Genomic DNA, 20,975 nt, shown 5'->3' with positions numbered 1-20,975 from the left:
ATGCAAGAAAAAATAAAAGTGCTAAATATATTAAAATATTTTTGTTACAAATATTTTTGTTTTGCAAAAATATATTAAAATATTTTTGTTGTGAAATGAGGAAAAATACGAGAAAAATTGGTAAAAACAATCACGTTTACGAGTAATTGAAATTTTTTTTAAAAAAATCTCAGTATCAGTCGTATGTAATTCTTAGAGAAGCACAATAACACAAATTTATTATTTTTCTACAAAATAGTATTTTTTTTTTTTTTTTTTTTTTTTTTTTTTTTTTTTTTTTTTTTTTTTTTTTTNTTTTTTTTTTTGTAAAATAAATAGTGTTTTTTTTCTGATTTACGTCAAATTCTAACAATGTATTGTTTTATTATTAATATTTTACGCCAAATATACGTCAATAATTAATCATTTTCAACATGACTGGATGTAATGTTATTAAGTTTTATTATTTATTAACATTCTTAACATTGTTTTAATTAATTAGAGGTGTTAAAAAAAATTTCTTGAACGCTTTCTATAAATTCGCGGTGTCAATATCGTTGGAGATTGTTTGAAAATCACTGCCCTTTGTAAGGTGAAATGTAATTAATTTGTAAATTTCTATTAAGTCAATTCTAACATTTCAATTTGCAAATAAACAAAAATATTTATTAATATCTGAACAATAATTTAAAAGCTTTATGCCAGATATCATTAAAATGACCGAAAGTTTGAAAAATCAATTAAAGAAAAACGGGAGGCGGAGGTGGAATTGTAAGCTTTGTTAAAGTTCATCAACCGAAAAACCTTTTAAGTGAGAAAAAAAACTATAATATCGTTTTCAAAATCATCATTCTTTGTAGCAACAATGTGACTCAATCTAAGAACCGAATTAACAGGCGACAGTGCAAATATTTCAATTGGAATTATTTGAAATACATAAGTAAACATTGTTTTATAATTTCTCTATCAGTAGCACCATCTTTTAAAAGCATAGTAACTAGTTTTGAAACTTGATAATAATTAATTTCTAGTTTTTTAAACAGAACGCAGCAGCAAACCCTACATTACCGGGTTCCCGTTTTTTAAATGGAATTTTCCGATTGTATGTCATTTTTGGGACAACAAACGTGTAAGTGTTTTTTTGATAAAATTAAAAATCAAATTTTTAATTTCGGCTCTAATGCATTTCGCATATTTTAAAGTCAATTACTATTTATTTTTAATAATTTTATAGATAATGACAAAGAAAACATATCGCTTTCTGAAATGTTTTTTATACCTACTCTAGACGGTCTAGTTGATCTTCCCTCGTAGATCTTACTGCTGCTACCAGCTTCAGGCTGAAAGAGAAAAAAAGAAGAAAAAAAATTCTAGTAAAAAAATATTTCACTGACTATTTTTATGCAAATGAAGACTAAATTGTTATTGTTTTTTTAATTGAAAATTGCTTTCACAATTTCTTTTTCAAAAAAATGGTTTAGTAAAATGTTTTTATAATGTTGTTTAATTTTTTTATGAAATGCAATTAATCATTATATAATAAATTATGTCAAATCAAGGGATCAAAAATAGTGGATTTTAAACATTAATTATTTTTCTTTCAGTTTTTTTATATTTGAAATTAAATATATTCAACACATAAAAATTTTTAAATCTTGTAACACAATTAAACATTTCCAACTAAATGCAGTTAAAAATATTTTAGGCCACAAAGATGGGAACAATTACGTTAACAACAGTTAATTCTGAACTCTATTGATATATTTAAGTTATTTACACTAAATATTTAATATATTTATATTTTCCAAAGCATTTAATCATATATTTATAAAAAAAATTTGCTGTAATTTTTGTTAATCACTGTTAGACAGGATTATCTAAATTTTTGTTATAAAACACTATTAGACACTCTAAATTTTTTAGTGAGAATGAAATTTTAACTTAATGGTTGTCAAATCAAAAAGTTTAGAAATATGTTAAGCTCCAAACTTTTGAATACTGCCCTTAAACATTGTCCGTATATTTTTAACTTGAAAAACAATAAATAAAAACTTTGTGAATAAGTTATTTTGTATATCATAGCTCGCATGATGCCTATAAAACGATGAAACAATTTTCTGATGGTTGAAAATATTTCAGATAAAACATTCAACTGCCAAATAGATTATATAACGGGGCCTATACCTTAAATTAGGTGAAATATTAAGCTACCTAGGTAGATTATAAACGAAACCTTTGTCAAGATGTATCTGAAGCATTTTGTTACATGATAAATTTATAATATGCAACCTTGTCAAGGTATAGAATATACATTTAGCTGTCTAATAGATTATGAAACAAAGCCTTTCCCAAGATTTAAATGAAACATTTAGCTATCTGGTAGATTATAAAAACATTTTTTTAATAATAAGCTGAATCTAGTCAACAACTCTGAAAGCATTTCCCAAAAACTATATACTCAATTTTTTTAATTAATTTTCTACATCGTTTAAAATTGTTTTACATGCATGACTTTTAAAGTTTTAAAATTAGAAGAAGAAAAAAGAAACCAATTAGATTTTTTATTCGATTCGAGGATCTTCTTTTTGGTTCTTATATGTGTTTGTGTTAATGTAATGCCTTTCCAAAAATATATATTTGGTCAGTTACATTCAGTGCGCAAAATTAAAAAACGAACCACCCTGAATAACTTTCGATCTAAATCGAATCTTCCCGTTCTAGGACTCAATCTCAACGGTTCGTGGAGGTAACTTCAAATATTCTATTTAATTTATGCAGACGATACATTATCGAAATTAGACGACATATTACAGATATGTTAGAGGATATATTACGAAATCAGATACAAGAATTTTTTCGTCTCTAAATAAACATGCCTTTTTTTCGATGAATTCGGATTTTTAACCCTCAAAATATAGGGGGCAACCGCAATCTGAAAAATATGGTCTCAATAGTTGGTCAGAAGAACGGAATATTTATTAAATTTTTTATTATACTTTTTTTTACATTTTTTATTATGTATAATAATAGTCGAAAGCATTTTTAATTGTAAGGTGCACAATTTTTTAAAATTTTTTTTTAAAAGAAAGTGATTTTATATGGCCAAATACATAACTTTAGTGAAATCGGTGGAATTGTTCCTGAGAAATCGGATTTTGAAAATATGACGTTTTCAAAATATCGTCTGCATTAATTAATTAGCATGATTGAGTCCCCGAAAGTATATTAGATAACGTATAAGATCCTATCATAAGATAAAAAGTTAATCAGGATGGATCCTTTTTTATTTTGCGCACTATACAACAATAATCAATATGCATACATCACTTTCTAAATACACAAATCAGATTATTTACACTGTACTCAAAGAGTGATGCATAGTGACTAAATAGAGACTAAAAAGAGTGACTAAAATAGAGACTTACTACAAATGATAAGACTGTTCCATGAGTAAAATCTTCTATTGAAGGTGGTTTTATAAGTCTGAACGTCTTCTTAAAAACTGTCTGCTTGAATGGCTTTCCCTGACGCTAGGATAATAAATAAATGAAACACAAAGCTTGCTAAACAATTACGAAATTTAATACTTTAAATTCACAAGTATTCTGTTTATAAATTAAGCTGCATTTACAATATTATACCTATATTTTTACTAATTTTAATTAATATTTTGTTTTATCAATTTATTTATCAATTTTTAAATTTCGATGTATGTTTTTCTTAAGCTTTTTAATGATTTTAACCATTAAAAATTAATGACTTTAAAATGAAATACAGTGGCACTAGGCAGAGATGAAAAAAAGATATTTCAGCTCTAGTGAACTCACACGGACGGACAACGGAATGGAAGAAAAGATGAAACACAATCGTGAAGACTTAGCTCTCTCTCTTTCTTTATTCCTGCTCAACGTTGTAACCATTCTTCAAACTAAAACTACTCCCATTAATTTGTTTTCTTCTGACTATCGGGGTCAGTTTATAATCACTGCCTTTTTATAGTCATTTTTATTCCAATGTTTTTATAAACATAGTGATGATAAAAAAAATATTTTTAAAAATCAGGCTTCAATCTTTGTGCGTGTCCCATATTTAATCAGTTTAAGAGAAGATAATAATTAAAATTTTAGAAATTCATTAAATATAAATGTTTTTTTAAGTAAACCAAATAGATTATACATACAAAATTTTTTAGGCTTTGGAAAATGTTTAAAGGAGGAGGTATTATAGAAAGGCGAATGCAAAGCTTTGTCAGATAAAAAACATCGTCAAAAATCCCTAGTGCGTACTAAGGTAAAATTCAATATTAGAACATTTATTTCCTATGAGCTGCACAATCAGTCTTCCCGATGAGCTGACCTAGTGCGTTCTCCAGAAGTGGTATCCCCTCTTTCAGGACCACCACAATAGGTGAGATACCGTTGGCCATGTTAATTTGGACGTCTAGTTTCTGCCACACTAGATGGCAGCACCGAGACTCTATTTGGTTGCTAAAGTGCACTAGGAATTTAATTTTGCCGGAAATGCCAAGAGCCAATAAGGCACTTCAGGGATCTTTTACATGCCGCATAATCATGCGACATGGCCGCTGAGGATTTTCTGTATCCGGTGCAAGCAATCAAACCAACTGCGCCACCCAGCCACTAGCCAATATTAGAACATAATTAAAGAGATTAGTGGAAGTATCTTCTAAATGATATTTTAATGAGTTTAGGAATATCAGCTTTAAAAAAATAATAGCAGCACCTGAAAGAAAACACTATTCTCTTAAAATTATTTAATGATCAGACCCGACAAAAATTTATGGAACCGTTAAGTTCTACCGCTTCATGCGACTGACCACACAACTTGTTTTCAATACAAACACTTTACGTTATTTAAAATGGTTCAGGTTCCCACTTGATAAAACAGTACAGATGCGGCAAATTACACAGTCTGAAGATGGATGATGGTGCCTAACACCGTCAAATCACAGCCCAATTGCAGAGTGAAGAATTAAAACAAATGATGCCATAAATATACTCTATATAAACAAAGCTGGAAATTTACTTTTCTTGGAAATTCTTCCTCCTCTTCGATGTCTTCAATCTCTGGATGAATGCTTGCACGACTTGTTCTCTACATTAATAAAAATAAAAAATGTGCATGTAATCATAGATCAATATTTTTTTGATTTCACACTTAAATGTTAAATGAAGAAGAAGAAAATAAGCGTGATTTCTGGCGAGTGAGGCTTAAGAGTTTTATGTTGCTGTTATTAACCCAACGGGGTATGAATAAAAAACCTATTAAAGAAAATGGATGACGATAAAAATACACGGTTTGCTGCGTTCTGCATCGAAAACAAATCAATTTGTTCCCAACAAAACCTCAGAATTAGTACTAAACCTCTTAATAGATCAATCAGAATGTTGAATAGACAATGCTTTATGCAGTTTATCAAACCATTTTAACTGGAATATTTGCATAAGCATCAATCACTTTTTTCCTCAAAACCCACTTCGGTTTTGCTGATTTAGAAACATTAATTGCTTCCTCAATCTGCAGCAACATCTGTTGACGAGTTTTGCAACTAATTTTAAAACTTCGTGGGTAAAAAAGTCCTCTGGTTTCTAGCAAATAACGCATGTTATTGCCTTCCGCCTTTTTTTATAATTTAATTTTCTAATCTTCTGTCTCTTTTTTAAAACCCTGTGAGAAAAGGATGTGCTTTATTACTAGAATTTACTTTTGTTTACTATTACTGTTTACTAGAACAGAATTATGATCAACATTTCAGAAATAACTGGAAATTTTGTCTAAATCGTGCATTGCAAAAATTGTGTCTTATAAAATTCTTTTTGGTTGGCAAACATTTTGGTCCTTATTTTTGTTACGCAAACATTTGTACAGTACACAAAAAAAAAATCTTACTAACTTTTTATCTAATTGTCGGATTTCTCATAGTAGGACACAATGTAAGATCTAACCATAAATTTGTTAATTAATAAGTGCATGCCTAGTCTTTAATTTTAAAGTTTCTTTTTTTTAAATCAAAACTACTTGTTTAACTGCAATAAGTGAGCTTTTAGTGCCGTAAAAATTTATTATATCATAACATTACAGTTTATAGAAGGTAAACAGGAAGTTTTGGCAAATAAAATAATTATTTTTAGTCAAGTTAATCTTATTTAATTAAATGGCGTCTTAAATAAACATGATTAAAGGAGAATTCATTTTAAAATGAAATTTTTCTGTATTACATAAGTGCTGAGCAAGCATGCTGTTTATTTTATATTAGAATGCGTCGGTTTTTGAATAAGACGACCTTCAAAATAAAACTCAAGCAAACATGTTTTTAAAGTAAATTTTTTCAATTACGGATGGAATGGAAATTAACACTACGCAATAAACAACTTTTCTAAATCGGAAAAAAAAAATTCTACTCTCAGTCGGAAACATTTTTCATTACTAAATGAACACGACATCTTTTATTTTTTAATATTCTTGAACTGTGGGGAGTCAAAACAATACTTAATTCGAAAATAAGATTCTGAATCACGATTTAAAAAAAGGAGTAATTTTTTAAAATTCAGTTATAAAGGCGTCAGACCAGGCATATGACAGTTCATTCTAACAATAAGTTGTTAAGTTCTAAAGATCAGGCTCAATGATATCATTATTATAAAGAATAACATAAAAATGCATCAAAATAAGAAATTATTATATATATATATATATATACATATAGCATAATAAATAAATACAAAAAACACGAAGAAAATTAAAAAAATAACAATAAATTTCATTTTTTGCTCATAAGCTGTAAGTAAATAGAACTCATAAAATAAGTTCAAAATGTAGAGAAAACAAGGGAAAAATTACAGAACAATAAAATATGGGGAAAAAAATAAAAATAGTAATAAAAATTAAAATAACAAGAAACCGGAAGTAAAAAACAATCCGAAAAAAAGGAAAAACGTTTTTAAAAAATCCGTAAAATAAAAGATATAATCTTTTCATCAACTCACACGATTATATCCACATTTATATATCCTCATGTATATCCACATGTATATATCATACAACATACAATATTATTATATGATACAATATTAGAAAGCACTCTTTTCTATGGATATAATCGTGTGAGCTGATGAAAAGATTATATCTTTTATTTTCCGGATTTTTTAAAAAAAAAATTTTCTTTTTTTCGGATTGTTTTTTTCCGGTTTCCTGTTATTTTTATTATTATTATTTTTTTCCCCTTCTTTCTTTGTTCTGTAATTTTTCCCTTGTTTTCTCTACATTTTGAATTTATTTTATGAATTCTATTTACTTGCAGCTTATGCGCAAAAAATAAAACTTATTGTTTTTCTTAATTTTCTTCGTGTTTTTTGTATTTTACACACACATATATATATATATATATATGNTGTGTGTGTGTGTGTGTGTGTGTGTGTGTGTGTGTGTGTGTGTGTGTGTGTGTGTGTGTATTCATTCAAGAAGGAACAATTTTGTTCATTATATTTTTTTGCGTCTGATTTGGACGTTAGTTTATTAGCATATCATGCTTTTAAGATAATAAAGAGCCGTGCCCAACTTTTGTGCTATTGGGCTCTACATTCAAACAATATATGAAGATTTTATTACAATAATTTTTTTTTAAAATATATTGTTGGTGTTAAATTATATCAATTATCTAAGAACTTACTATAAAGGCGTGAAGAAAAAACGACTATGTAATGCACAAACGCAATCTATTATAAAGGTTCATTTCTATTGGAATTTCTACTATGTCATTCCTAAGTTTTATTATTCCAATAAAAAGTTTATCAAACATTTTACTGTTGCGGAACAATAGAAATTACGCCCATTTTTAAGAGAAATAATCTTTATTAGATTATTATCTTTACAGTGGAGATCATAAGGAAAACAATAAAATAAAATAAAACAATTCAATGACCTACTCACTTCCACAAATTACATAAATCAATACATTACAATAACATAAAAGTTAACACGCTTTACGAATGTTATTTTTAGACAAATGTCATTATTAAGATTTTTTTTTCTTAGAAAAGATATTAATATTTCCTGTGTACTTTCATGCTCGACTTTCAATTATTTTAGGCAAATAATCAAGAAAATAATCAAGGAATCTTAAACACAAAATTAATATTTCTGCGTTTTTTTTATTTGTTAAACAATCATTTAATGGAAATAAACAGCAGATGGAAATGAATCCTCTGTTTTTCAATACTTTCTCGTAATTCCTCACGAAAACTATCTGGTAGTTATTCTTTGATAAAAATATATACGAGTATATTAAAACTTATTCAAATAACGAGTACTTACCTTGATTTCATTTTAAAGTCGTTCAACAGCTGACACAATTTTGTGTTTACGATTATCAATGTTCAACCTTGTAGCCTTGTAATTTTGAACCCAATCCAGAAAACGAGGAAACTCCTGGATCAAATATAGGGAGAAATTTACCTTCGTGAAAGACTTTTGGATAGAACTAACCCACATTTACGTTCCATGGAAAAAAACTTCCCATGGTTAGCCTGACCTGTCACATGATCTGTCTACCACTGAGGCTATTTTACGTGAGCAGTGACGTCGATGCGTAGGAATTCGTGTCGACCAGCCATCTCTGGTATTCGAACCCACGTCACCTCATTTAGAGGCGAGTGCTTTATCCCTTGAACCACCATAGCTCTAACTTATCATTGCAATTTTTTTTACTATTTTCATCCTTTTTACTGTAACAAAATATCGTTTTCTTCATACGTGTTATAAGCTTGCGTGCTACGAAAAATATATAAAGCAATTAACTCTAAATCTGAGCAAATTAGTTCTCCTACCTTTTACAATTCATTAATTCAGAAAGGCATTCTTTGTTATATTTCTAACAAACAGAATAATATGCCTTTAGGCAAAGGTCTCCAACCTTCAAAGCGCTGTAAGCGGGCCACTAGTTGCCCCCCGATGATATCTCATTCGGTTTAAAATACAGGAAAAAAAGTTTTTTAAAAAAATTGAGTAAAAATGCAACTCTTTCAGACGATAACTAAGAATATAGAATTTGTGGGCTTAAGCTTATATATACATATATAACTACGCATTAGACTACTTGGAGAAAATAATTACCGTACTGTATGGTAATGGGATTTCTGGTAATAAATAACCATTTTTCTCGTAATAAAAATCAAAATGTATGGAATTTAAACTATTCATTTGGTAATTTTTCCGTTCATATGGTAACGGTTTACCAGAAATTCGGTTTTCCAAAATTATAGTTCTTTTTACCACACATTTAGTAAAAAATACAAAACAGAAAAGTATGCCATGCAAAAAGGTATCATGATAAAATTATCCAATTTTACCACAGTTACCAAATTTTATCGCATGTTATAATACAATTTTTTATAATTAATTTCAACAATCATTACCAAGTGGTAAAAATTACAGATATTTTTGGTGTTCCCACTAAGTTAGAAATATGGTAAAGTTTACCATATTCTGGTTGTTTAGACCACACTTTTTTTCTCAATGCAAGAAAGAAACGGAAACCAGTGTAGGAAACGCGCATGTCTTGAAATTATTAATTGATTTATATTTTAAACCTGTGGCGGCAGAAAGGAATTCGAATCTGTTATAACCTTCCTTGTTCTCTCACTTTAGTAGTATTTATTTATTTGAACATTTAATTAATTGTCTCCTGCCTTAGTTGTGATTCATAAGAATTTAAGAGCGTTTTCGATGTTTTTTTTCTTCATATTTTAAAAATAAATTAAAAAATTCTTAATATGTATATATATTTTTTTATTTCATATTTGACTAGAATTCCGAAAAAAATACATATAAGGATACTCATATTTTTTTTAAATTTTATTCAATAAGAAAAGGAAAGCACGATTTTATTTTATATTTCTAAAAGCATACATTTATGGATTATAACATTATGGATTATAACATATATTATAAGTTATAACAACATACATTCATGGATTAAGGGATACGTGATGGTTCAGGGCATAAAGCGCTTACTATCCACAAAGGTTCCCGGGGTTCAAATCTCAGCGATGGCTGTTTGAATTTTGAACCTGACTTCACCGACCGTAGTGCTGATGTAATATATCCTCAGTGGTAGACTGATCAAAGTTTGGAGTCCCCTTGCTGCGAGGCGAACCGAGGGAGGTTTCCTTGGATTTCCTCTCCATGTCAAGCAAACGTGGGCTAGTTTCATCTAAAGCAAATCTCCACGAAAGCAAATTTCTCTCAATACTTGATCCAGGAGTTATCTGGATTGGGTTCAAAATTATAAGGCTATGGAGTTGAACATTGGTAGTCGTAAACTCAAAATTGGGTTTAAAGCTGTTTTGGGGTTTAAAATTGTAAAACTGCTTAACGACTGTTATAAAATAAAACATACAAATATATTAGAACTATAAATTTCAGTTATCTGCTCAAAAATTGTTATAGTCCAACTTCTAATGGATTTTTTTGACTGCATTGTCTAATGAATGTGTGGCCTTTGGAATTTCCCGAATTTATTAATGTTGATTTCAGGGGAAAATAATTAAAGACCTATGCTCTAAAATAGCCCCTAATGTTGAAATGCAAGTCATCTTTACATCTGCATTACTTCTACAATCGTTTAGGAAACAATTATTATATATTAGTATTATATATTGTATATTATATATTGTATATTATATATTGTATATTATATATTGTATATTATATATTAGTCAAAATCAAAATTTTTTATTATTTACAGTATCGATAACTTAAACAGTTGTGCTCTTTGTTCTTTAGAAGAAAAAGCCTTTTTTTTAACTCGAAGAACAAAAAATAAATTAAAAGAACACTTGTCGGCTGACAAATTATTTGAAAGCAATATTTTTTTTAAGTATTGAATGAGAAATTTCAAATTTTTGTTCTCCTTTTTTCAAAAAATAATGAAGATTTTCTTAACTTAAAAAAAATTACAGTTTTTACGATTTCCGGTAATAAAATTAATGTCATAATAAGTGCAATACGGATATTAGCTTCGTTTCGATTATTATCAGCTATTCATAAATGCAACTAATCCTATTATGTAAATTAAACTGTGGATAATCCTAACGCGACAAGCGATTTCGTGAATGTGACTCATTCCAAAACCTTATAATTATCTACCAAAACACTTCTAAGTAAGTGTTTTTAGTGTCAATATTCTACGCGACCTCAATCAATTTCCTATTATAAATAAATGAGCCTGATAAAAACTTTGGTATGGAAACAGCAGAAAAGTCCTGCCCTGTTTGTTCACTTTACTGATAAAAAATATATTTTATCAGTGAAGATATCCTTTATCAAAAAAGGTGACGGTCATTTTTAAGTTATCATAAGTCTTTTAGCAGTGTAGTGTACATAAAAGAATGTGAATTATGTATGGTACAAAATTCGTCACTATAAATTAATTTGAAGCAGTTATTTGCGGTTTTATTTATCAGCTAAATTGATAATTAATTAGAGAAATAAGACAATAAAACTATAAAAACACATATCGTATCATTTTTGGTGAATTACATTTTATGTAAGTTTAGGTAACTGTAAACAATTTGAACTGTGTTTTTAATACGTGAAGATAACTGGTTTCATACTAATATAATTAACTATAGATTTAAAACAAGAAAAAATATTAATGAAATTTAAACTATTATGATTAAAAAGATATTGTAATTTTCTCATTCCTAATATTTTTCAACGATTAAATAATATTTGCAACTATAACTTAAATATATATTTTATTTAACATTTTAGAACACTTTATATTTTAGAGTAAAACGTTTTTCATGAATTTCATAAAACACACTTCAGTTTGCCTTAATAAAGGTCAATTTGTAAGGTTTAATAATACATGTGTAAGGAGATATTAAATTCGATACATTTTAAAATCCATAGCTAATAATAGCAATTACAACCACATTTAAAAACACTTCCTTCATGATGAGTTTAATAACAACTTTGTTGATACCGTAAGCTATTTTCGTAATTAATCATAAAAGAACACTTAACAAGACAATACTTCAAAAGAGATAACGCATGCATGATTGCTTAAAATTTTCTAGAATAGTTCGGAGTCTTATAAAAGATAGAAATACATGTAATACGTTGCTTTTTTAAATAGCGGTCTAAATTATGTTAATATGGTAGCATATCTGGCCATTCTTTTATAGTAATATGGTTTAAAAGTTGTCACATTCTGGGTTGTATTGTTTGTTACTTACATAATCAAGCCCTATGACATCTTTAGGTCTTAAATCTCCCTCGTTCCTTTCGACATCGATAAAGCGAAATCCCCCTCTTCCTATTCTCATATCTTTAAACTAAAATATAAAATTCACAGAGTTATTCATTCTAAAAAAAAAGTTGTGGAATAATTTTTTTTATTTGGAAACGTCAATTAAATTATAATACTTACTTCACAGAGAAGAGAAATCCGAAAAAAATTATCGTAATGTATTTTAATAATACTTCTAGATAAAAAAAAACAACATATTTTTGGATATAAAACTAAATTAAACCATTCCTTAGATAAATTTTCCGTTTATATAGTAAAGGTTTATCTAAAATTCTGGTTTTTAAAATTAAAGTTCTTGTGATCACACAATCAATAAAAATAAAAAACTGAGGAGTAAATTGAACCAAATAAATGGTTTTTTTATCCCATGCTCTAAGATATCATGATAAAATTACTAAATTTTAACCCATTTACCAAATTTTAACAAATATTATAAAATGATATTTTACAGCTAATTTTTAAAATCAGGTTTATTACAAATATGCAACGCAAATCCGTATTTAATCATAAACAATTTCTAAACCACAATGAGTTTAAAACGTGCAGTTTTCAAAATCGTTTTAATAAGCGGTAAGCCATACTACACTGCAAATTTAATAATTAGTTAGAAATTAGTCTACCGTTTATTTGCATTCATATTGTCGTCTAACTTTTCAGGTGAGAATTAAATTTGAAAGAAACAGCCATTTTAATAAATAGAAGATTTAAAATTCTCGACAACGATTAATTTTTTAGCCATTTTTGAATTAAATGTAATTAATAAGTTTCATGGTGTGCAACTAATTAAAATCATTTTGTAATTTTTTAGTTTTAAAACCTTAAGGCTCCAAAAAAGAACAATTTCCTTAAGTTTTGGAATTTGCGAGAGTAAGTTCAAAATGTAGAGAAAACATGCAAATAAAACTTTTTAATTTACTTAATTTCCTTCCTTTCTCTCTTTTTTTTATTTATATATATATAATTATAGCATAATTATACAATGTCTTTTTTAAATTTATCTTAAATTTCAATGGAATTTAATAGTTTTTGCTGATTTGTATTATTGCAATTGCCATTTTTTCCCCTTATCTAGTGCAGAAGAATTATATCAACTACACCTAATAATAATAAAAAAATTAATTTCTTCTTCTTTCTCTGCATAGCTGACCTAAAATGAAAAGTGATTTATAAATGCATTCCCCCCTTACATCACCATATTCCATATGGTGTATGCAGTCGCCAGGTGAGCAATGATAAGAAATTTACTGCTTTGGTGGTCTGCAAGTCACATTATCAGTAGTTACTGATGATCCATCCCTAGGGCTAATGATAACCTCACTCAACAAATAATGTGAATTTGGGAATTTTGACTCAATATCCCTGATAACGATACCTGATAAGGATAACCAATAATGTCGGCTCTTATCATCTCTAAGATAACAGCATTAATAATAATAATAATATCAGGATTGAGAAAAAAGCCGATTAGTGAATGCGGATAATGATTTAAACAATTTAATACCTTTTGAAATAAAAGTTTCAAATCGGTGAAATTTCAGGATGTTTTAAAATCAGTTTGTCACGTGACTGATTTTCGCTGAATGAATATCGCTTGATCTGATTTTGTAGAAATGTTATTGTATTTGATATAACTAAGGCCTTGTAACGCATGATTTAATTATTATCAATTAATATACGAATTAAATGCAATCATGCGCTTTATTATTGTTATTAATATTATTAATTAATATATTTTAATTATTATTATGGAAATTTAAAGTATTTTGCGGGAAAACGTGATTAAAAACATTAATGAAAACAAAACCACACATTATAAAATTCTAGTCAGCTGTATCAAATGAAACATGTTACATGGGAGTTGTTTGAATTACTGAAATTGAAATTGTTAACATTTGCATAGAATAGGCATTAGCAGCGAGAAACCAATTGATTAATTACATTGAGGAATTTTTTTTAATTTCAGTTGCAAGAGATTTTTTAATAGATCGTTGATCTTTTCACGTCGTTGATTTCAACTCTGTTTCTCTCTTCAAGCTACAGTTTTTCTCTAGATGACATTGTTAGTCTATTATTTGTCGAAATTTGCAAGTGGCGACAAATTTGGCGACTTGTGACGAAATTTACGAGTGGCGACAAATTTTTGTGGGAGTTAGGGCACATCATCATAATTATAATTGCTCGATAATCCATGTCCGAAAACGTCATCGTACGCTGGTAAAGGTTCTTTCCTATTATAACCTGTTCAGGAGCACAAGGAGAAACATTTCATAATAGTGAAGCACCCCCTAGCGGCGTATGACCTAGCAAGGGTTTCTACAAAATTTTAAGCCTGATGATGTGTCCTTACTCCCCTAAAAGTTTGTCACAGCATTTATGCAACCCCTGTTATACATAACGTTTTTAAATGTTATACATTTCGACAAATACTTCAGTCGATGGCTTTTTGAATTGAGTTCGCTACCTTTATGCAATTAAATGCGTTTGTTTTATACAAGGTGTCCCAGGATTATTATTGGGGTGAGCTTTTAGGAGAAGTAGGGGTCATCACAATGTTTAAGATTTGCATAGTCGGTAACGTCTTCAGTAGGAACATTTTAAGATACCAATACAGGAGAACATCCATCCATTTCTTATAAAATCATTTTTATGGTCCTTCTTCCTTCGCCGCCAGGTGGTGTTTAAAAGGACTGGGCGTGATGGACCTGTTCCTTGGGGGCCACCAAGCTCTCCTGATTTAAGCAGTATGCATTTCTTTCTTTTGAGTGCTGTGTACGCAACACCTGTGGATTCCGAAATGGATCTGGTGGCAAGAATCGCCTGTGCTGTTGCGGATATCCATGTGTATTTGAAATAGCCCACAAATCCATGGCCCACCAGTATAACGCCGGTATCACTAGCAATGATGGAAACTTTGAACATTTTTGCACACATAATATCTTTTACCAATAAATATTTCAGATGATCTCAGTCTTGCGTCTCTTTGTTTATTGTACTTGTCTTACTACTTTCCCGTGATGTTTCCGATCATGGGTTGCTAGGCAATTCTGAATCCTTGGTGATTCCTCCTGTTCTTGGTGTTTCCCCTTAAAGTTTGTCTTTATATAATCCTGGGACATCTTGCTTGTTTTGATATATCCTAAACATTTCTAGAAAAAAATATATAATTTTTCCATAATTCAAAATATTTGTTACCTTTATAATGTGTGGAACATCGTCTTGTAGAAACTCGTGTCCATATTTAAAGTCTTCTTCAAAAATATTCTCTATCTCCTAGAATTATATATTTAGTACTTCAATTTTGTTAATTTTCTTATAAAATCATTTTTATCTAAAATTTGATTTCACATAATACCAAACTCGATTACCAAAGAAACATTAAATGAAAGTTAGTTTTATGTTTATTTAGTTTATGATATTTGTATAAAATCAAACAATATTAAACACTTACACATTTTAAATATGCCAATTCACTTTTTAAAATTTTACTAAATTGATAATACAATTTAACATTACTGATGTAAACTGTCAATTAATAATTCATTGTTAATCAATTAATAATATTTTGTTGTCTAAAATTATTAGTTGCAAATCCTTAACATTTAAGCAGTTTAAAAATTTAACAATAATTTTAATAAAAGTCATCATATATTTTGTTGATGATCAATAAGAGAGTAATAATGCAATGAAAAATAATAAAATTGCATCATTATAAAAAATAATAAATGAACTATAGAAATAAATGTCGGACATGGAATATCCGGATAATATACGAATCCATAATGGAGCCTTTAAAAGTTAAAGAGCCCTGTTTTCACTCAATTCGGAAAGTAAATTTTCGTAGCCCGAAGGCCATGTAATCTCCCTACGGGTACCGAATTCAATTTTTCAATTAAATGATGCCCAAGTAGAATGTGAAATTTATTTCTCCGTGTATTTTAGAGGTTTCCTACTTTTCCTGAAAATATCCGATTTCTGCTGTGAAATTAAGTTACTAGTTCACTTAAAATTTCATGATCGTTGTGCTAAATAAGGAGTTCATTAAAAAATAAATATATAATTTGAAATATTAAGTTCTTCCAAATAAAACGAAATTGCTTCAGAAATTGGTGTTGAACGAATCATTGGTTATTAGCATTTTAGCATTTGTTCGAAGTCTGAAAATGCATATAAAGTATTTCATAGATCGCGAACACAATCGCTTTTTTTTCTTCTTGGAACTGTTAACTGCTTTGCTCTACAAAAAATTTCGGATCCAATTACTGTAAAAAGCATCGACACTGAGGTTGCCGGTCATTTTTATCATAAAATCCAGTATTACGGGACATGGTACGAAACAAAAAAAAAAAACCTGATAAACAGTAATTTTTACAGTAACAATTAACGTAAAATCTTATAATCACTCTAATTAAATAATTATTAAACTGAAAATTACGGTATAATATTTTGCGGTAGAAATGGATTGTTCGGATGATGCGCCCAAAGTGCCGGTAATTTGTAATATTATACTAGTGTAATTTGATCCGGAATTTTTTACAATGTAGGACAAATTATGTAACAAAAACATTATTTTTTTCTTCGTCCTAATTATCCATTTCAGGAACTTCCTTAAAATTGATCCTTAGGAAAAAGTTCGTTTTTTCCATGCAACAATCAAGCCCTAATTACGGTTAACGTATCAACAGTTTTTCAGTTGTATCAAGTTAAGTGACTGAATAACGGAAATCTGTGTACTATTTTATTTTATTTTTAGCTTTAAGACTTTCGACTTCGTTTTAAGCTTTCTACTTTAAAAAAAATAAAAAAAAAAAAATAAAAAAAAACACTACTTTTTTCTTTAATTTTTTTTATATTTCATTTGTTTATTAATACTTTTTTTTATTAATTTACCAAGAAACTTCGTTGCGAAAGTAATAAATGTAACCAAAATTATTGACTTTCTTTTTATAAATTGCTTCACCGTATCTTTATTTTGCATGGATCTAAGAACCCCTAGAAGTTTTGAATTTGAACCCTAGGATCCCTTTTTACAAAATTCTATTTACAGGAACTAAATCACATGGGCTGTTAAAAAAATCAGAGATCTACTAACCAACACAGTATGAGACATTAAGTGTTCTATACCGAACCGAAATCAGAATAATCTGCTCGATTTCTGTGAACCATAAATGTTTTTTTTTTTTTATTTCTACTAATTGTCCGCCAAGATGTATACAGCACGTCCTTGAAGATTATGTGACAAAATTATCTTGAAGCAAGTGGCACGTTTTTCCTGCGCAAGTGGTTAAAATCAGGATCATTGACTAAGCACCCTTTGACGTTGATGGAACACAGGTGTCCCTTTTGCATACTTTTTTTCTAATGCTCTATTTGCAAGTAAAAATATATTTTGATATTTTTTTGTTATAAAAAACACCCTAATAGTTTCTAAAAATCTGTTAGATTCTCGGAATTATATTTATTCTAACATATAAAATCCGAAAAAAGTAGTCCGAAATTTTTTTTTTCATTCATATTTAAAAGTTTATTAATTTTGCAAATTAAAAAAGTTTCAATAATGAATTATTGTTTCTCTTAGATCTAACTTATTGCAAATAAGTGCAAATTTGAAAAATTATCGTTTGGAAGTGGAAAATTATCTTAAATCTGCCTTATCTTAATTCTTATCATAATCTTATTTTAATCTGTTTGGAAAATTTATCTTCGTAAAAAGGGACACCGATGTCCGATGCTGTATTTCATAACAAAAAAAATAATAATAAAATACTAAATATAATATTTTTCGCTTATTTTGACCAAATTTCTATAAAATAATGAAAAAATTATTAAAAATACGTTAAATTAAAATTTTGCATCAAATGGTTGGAATTGGAAAGGGGAAGGGTAAAAGGTATTTGCCTTTAAATGTACGTATATCTGTTAAAAATAATTTATATAATCTAAAATAAATTGTTCTATTTAAATTGAAATTTTAGACTCTAAAAAAAATCTTCTTACTTCTAGCCTTTCCTCAATTTTTCGATCGCAATCAGAATTATTTCTTTTCACGCCATAAAATCGATATCCTCCTTGTCCAACGATACGTTCCTTAAAAAAAAGTATATAAAAAAAAAGTCTAAAATTTTTCAAAATCAGAATTACTTATTCTTACAATATAAAATCGTTAGCCACTTTTGCCAACTCTAAATAAGTTCCGATAGTTAAGAGTGTATAGAGGTAACTACAAAAACCTATTTTGTCATGCAATAAAAAAAATCAACGTAAAGAGACAAAAAAAATTTAAAATTGAGATTTTTATATACAAGTGGCATTTTTATACAGTAAGCAAAATAAATTTTTTTAAAAGAAAATAAACTTTGTTTTATCAATTTTTTTAAATTCTATTTTGGCGTTTATAGCTGTAACAAGGGAAAAAAATATTTGCCAAGCTTATTTTTCGAAATTTATCGTATAGTACTTGCGTTTTTTTTGGCAGTGGAGTCATTTTTAATTTCATTTGTCTCTTAACGACAATTTGTGAATCTAGTTTAGTGGATCAGCAATTTGTAAAGCTAGTTTAGTGGATCAACAATTTGCATATCTAGTATAGTGGATCAACAATTTATAAATCTGGAAAGGTGGATAAACAATTTGTAAATCTAGTTTTGTGGATGAAGAATTTGTAAATCTAGTATAGTGGATCAATAATTTTTAAATTCTGTTCAAATCAAAAATTTATAAATCTAGTAATATGCGTGCATGTACTTTGCTATTACAGCACTTTGCTTTAATCAACTAAAAAAAAAAATAGTCTTTGCTTTTGCCAATGGTCGGAAAGTAGCGTACTAGGAGCATCAAGTCACCACTTTTTTTCGCACTTCGTAGTGCGTAGTGTGCAACTTTTTTAAAAAAAAGTTGCGCAGTAAGTGATGTGATTCCAAACAAACAGTTTTTGGTAGCGATTCCTGGCAACTACTTATAAAGTTAGTTTAGTAAAGAAACAAGGTTCAAACGCAACTGGTTTTTCAAATCTAATTGGTACAAATCTCCAAGGGTTCATTAATGGACTCAATGAGAATGCCCCTATGACTGAGTTTTAATAAAAATTACTAATTTAGAATTAAGTATTACTAATATTTAAACTAGCTATTATGAATAATAGCTAATTTATCCCTTTGGCCACACCTTCACACACGCATGTACAGTGCGCCAAAAAAAAAAACGGACCACCCTGAATAACTTTTGATCTAATGCTTGGATCTTCACCTTCGAGGACTTAGTCTTTATGGTTCAAGGGGATGACCCCGAATATGCTAATAAATTAGTACGGATGATATTTTAAATTACGGAATCAAGCACAAAAATTTACTCCCAAAATATAGAGAGTAGCCACATTTTGGAAAATATGATCCCCATAGTTCGGTCGGAACAACAATCCAAAATTTGAACCCCTTAATGTTAATTTTACTTTTTCCGTATTTTGCCATATCTCAAGAACCTTTTAAGTGATTCGAAATTTTTTTACACACAATTATAAAATTCGTTTATTCATTCTATACAAAAAATAAGTTTTAGTAAATATTTCTTATTCTTTATTATTTAATTAAATGACAGTCAAAAAACACTTTGAATTCTAAAGTATATAATTTTAAAGTATGCATGGAAAAAGGCAAAATTTGCGCGAAATCGGCTGTATAGTTCCTGAGAAATCTATTTTAAAATATACGATTTTTTTAAAAATTACATTTCTAAGGAACTATTCAACCGATTTCGCTCAAATTCGGTATGTTGCCTTTAAATTGCGTAGTTTTTCCAATCACTGATTGTTGTTTTTCCAATGATTGTATATAAAGAGGAAAATAATTAAAACAAATAACACTGTTTATTGTTATTTTTATATACCGATGTTTCCCTATTACACTAGCATGTTATTCTTATTATTATTTTATGCCAAACCTAATTACATCACAAATTGCGATGTATCGTATTTCGTTTTTATAATGCAATACTGTACAATTTATTTTGTTTCTCATCTTCCGTTCCGCTAACGTTCTATTTTTAATCTGACGTATAGAACTCGATTAAAATAAAAAATTTGAGAGATTTTAATCAACTTTCATTCAAACCCATTCTACGTAAAGAAATAAAAATAAACATACTCAAAACATTCAAATGAGTACTGTAAAAAAAGAAATTTTGTTCCATAAACATAAACCACATCCAATTTACAGATTTGTCTGACATATAAATCAAGTTGGAATTTATTTAAACACTCTCGAAATTTTATTTCAGCGAGAAAAGCATGTTTATAAAAGCAATCTTTGAAATGTATGATCAATTAGCTAACAAGCTGAGGTCTTTTTCAGAAGGATATTTTCGATCTCCATATCAAAGCGTTCGAAAATGGTTGAGGCACACAGATCAAAAATGCAGCCATCGATTACGCCTCGATTGTCGCCAACTATTCAATTGATCATGAATAACTTAGCGGCTTTTTCTTTTATCTCAATTGTTGACTGCTTAATGAAAGCTTGTCACGCTTAAAGATTACTCATTCTACCATGAGGCGAGTGAGTCTACTGACTTTTATTTTTTCCAACCTGTATGGACTTGCACACGCGAAGTATTCATTTGTATTCGCTGGAGTGGTGAGTTAGTTCTTCAAGGCACTGTGCTTTGTGCATAA

General features: G+C 28.6%; 1 protein-coding gene across 1 annotated transcript in view; it reads right to left on the bottom strand.

Annotated features, from left to right (window-relative positions):
- LOC107456450 (uncharacterized) overlaps window positions 1-20,975 on the bottom strand; it is a 50,853-nt gene that overhangs the window by 14,866 nt on the left and 15,012 nt on the right. The window contains exons 7-12 of the mRNA XM_043047026.2: window positions 18,308-18,397; window positions 15,506-15,583; window positions 12,240-12,338; window positions 5,026-5,094; window positions 3,405-3,509; window positions 1,263-1,319 (exon numbers count right to left, since the gene is read on the bottom strand). Of these exons, the coding sequence (XP_042902960.2) occupies window positions 1,263-1,319; window positions 3,405-3,509; window positions 5,026-5,094; window positions 12,240-12,338; window positions 15,506-15,583; window positions 18,308-18,397 (498 nt within the window). The remainder of the gene's footprint in view (window positions 1-1,262; window positions 1,320-3,404; window positions 3,510-5,025; window positions 5,095-12,239; window positions 12,339-15,505; window positions 15,584-18,307; window positions 18,398-20,975) is intronic.

The sequence above is a fragment of the Parasteatoda tepidariorum genome, chromosome 6 (assembly GCF_043381705.1).
Source record: "Parasteatoda tepidariorum isolate YZ-2023 chromosome 6, CAS_Ptep_4.0, whole genome shotgun sequence".
Classification (NCBI taxonomy): Eukaryota; Metazoa; Arthropoda; class Arachnida; order Araneae; family Theridiidae; genus Parasteatoda; species Parasteatoda tepidariorum.
This window is presented reverse-complemented; position numbering and strand designations above follow the sequence as displayed.